Below are 370 nucleotides of genomic sequence, written 5' to 3' on the forward strand. Positions count from 1 at the left end.
TTCCCCCAGACCAGCAGAGGCTGATCTTTGCCGGCAAGCAGCTGGAAGATGGCCGCACCCTCTCAGACTACAATATCCAGAAAGAATCTACCCTCCATCTTGTCCTGCGTCTGAGAGGCGGTATGCAGATCTTTGTCAAGACTCTCACTGGTAAGACCATCACCCTGGAGGTTGAGCCCAGCGACACCATTGAGAATGTCAAGGCCAAGATCCAGGACAAGGAAGGCATTCCCCCAGATCAGCAGAGGCTGATCTTTGCCGGCAAGCAGCTGGAAGATGGTCGCACCCTGTCTGACTACAACATCCAGAAGGAGTCCACCCTCCATCTTGTCCTGCGTCTGAGAGGTGGTATGCAGATCTTTGTCAAGAC

At 53.8% G+C, this 370-nt stretch overlaps 1 protein-coding gene across 1 annotated transcript; it reads left to right on the plus strand.

Annotated features, from left to right (window-relative positions):
- Positions 1-6: 6 nt before the first annotated feature.
- Positions 7-366, plus strand: LOC111645868 (ubiquitin; the record flags this gene model as incomplete). The annotated part of the gene is made up of 1 exon (XM_023395196.2): positions 7-366. A coding segment is annotated over exon 1 (244 nt), but the record flags the coding sequence as incomplete, so codon positions are not given.
- Between the last annotated feature and the right edge of the window lie 4 nt (positions 367-370).

Source organism: Seriola lalandi, unplaced genomic scaffold, assembly GCF_002814215.2.
Source record: "Seriola lalandi dorsalis isolate HSWRI2012SDOR001 ecotype SW California unplaced genomic scaffold, Sedor1 jcf7180002024363, whole genome shotgun sequence".
Lineage (NCBI taxonomy): Eukaryota > Metazoa > Chordata > Actinopteri > Carangiformes > Carangidae > Seriola > Seriola lalandi.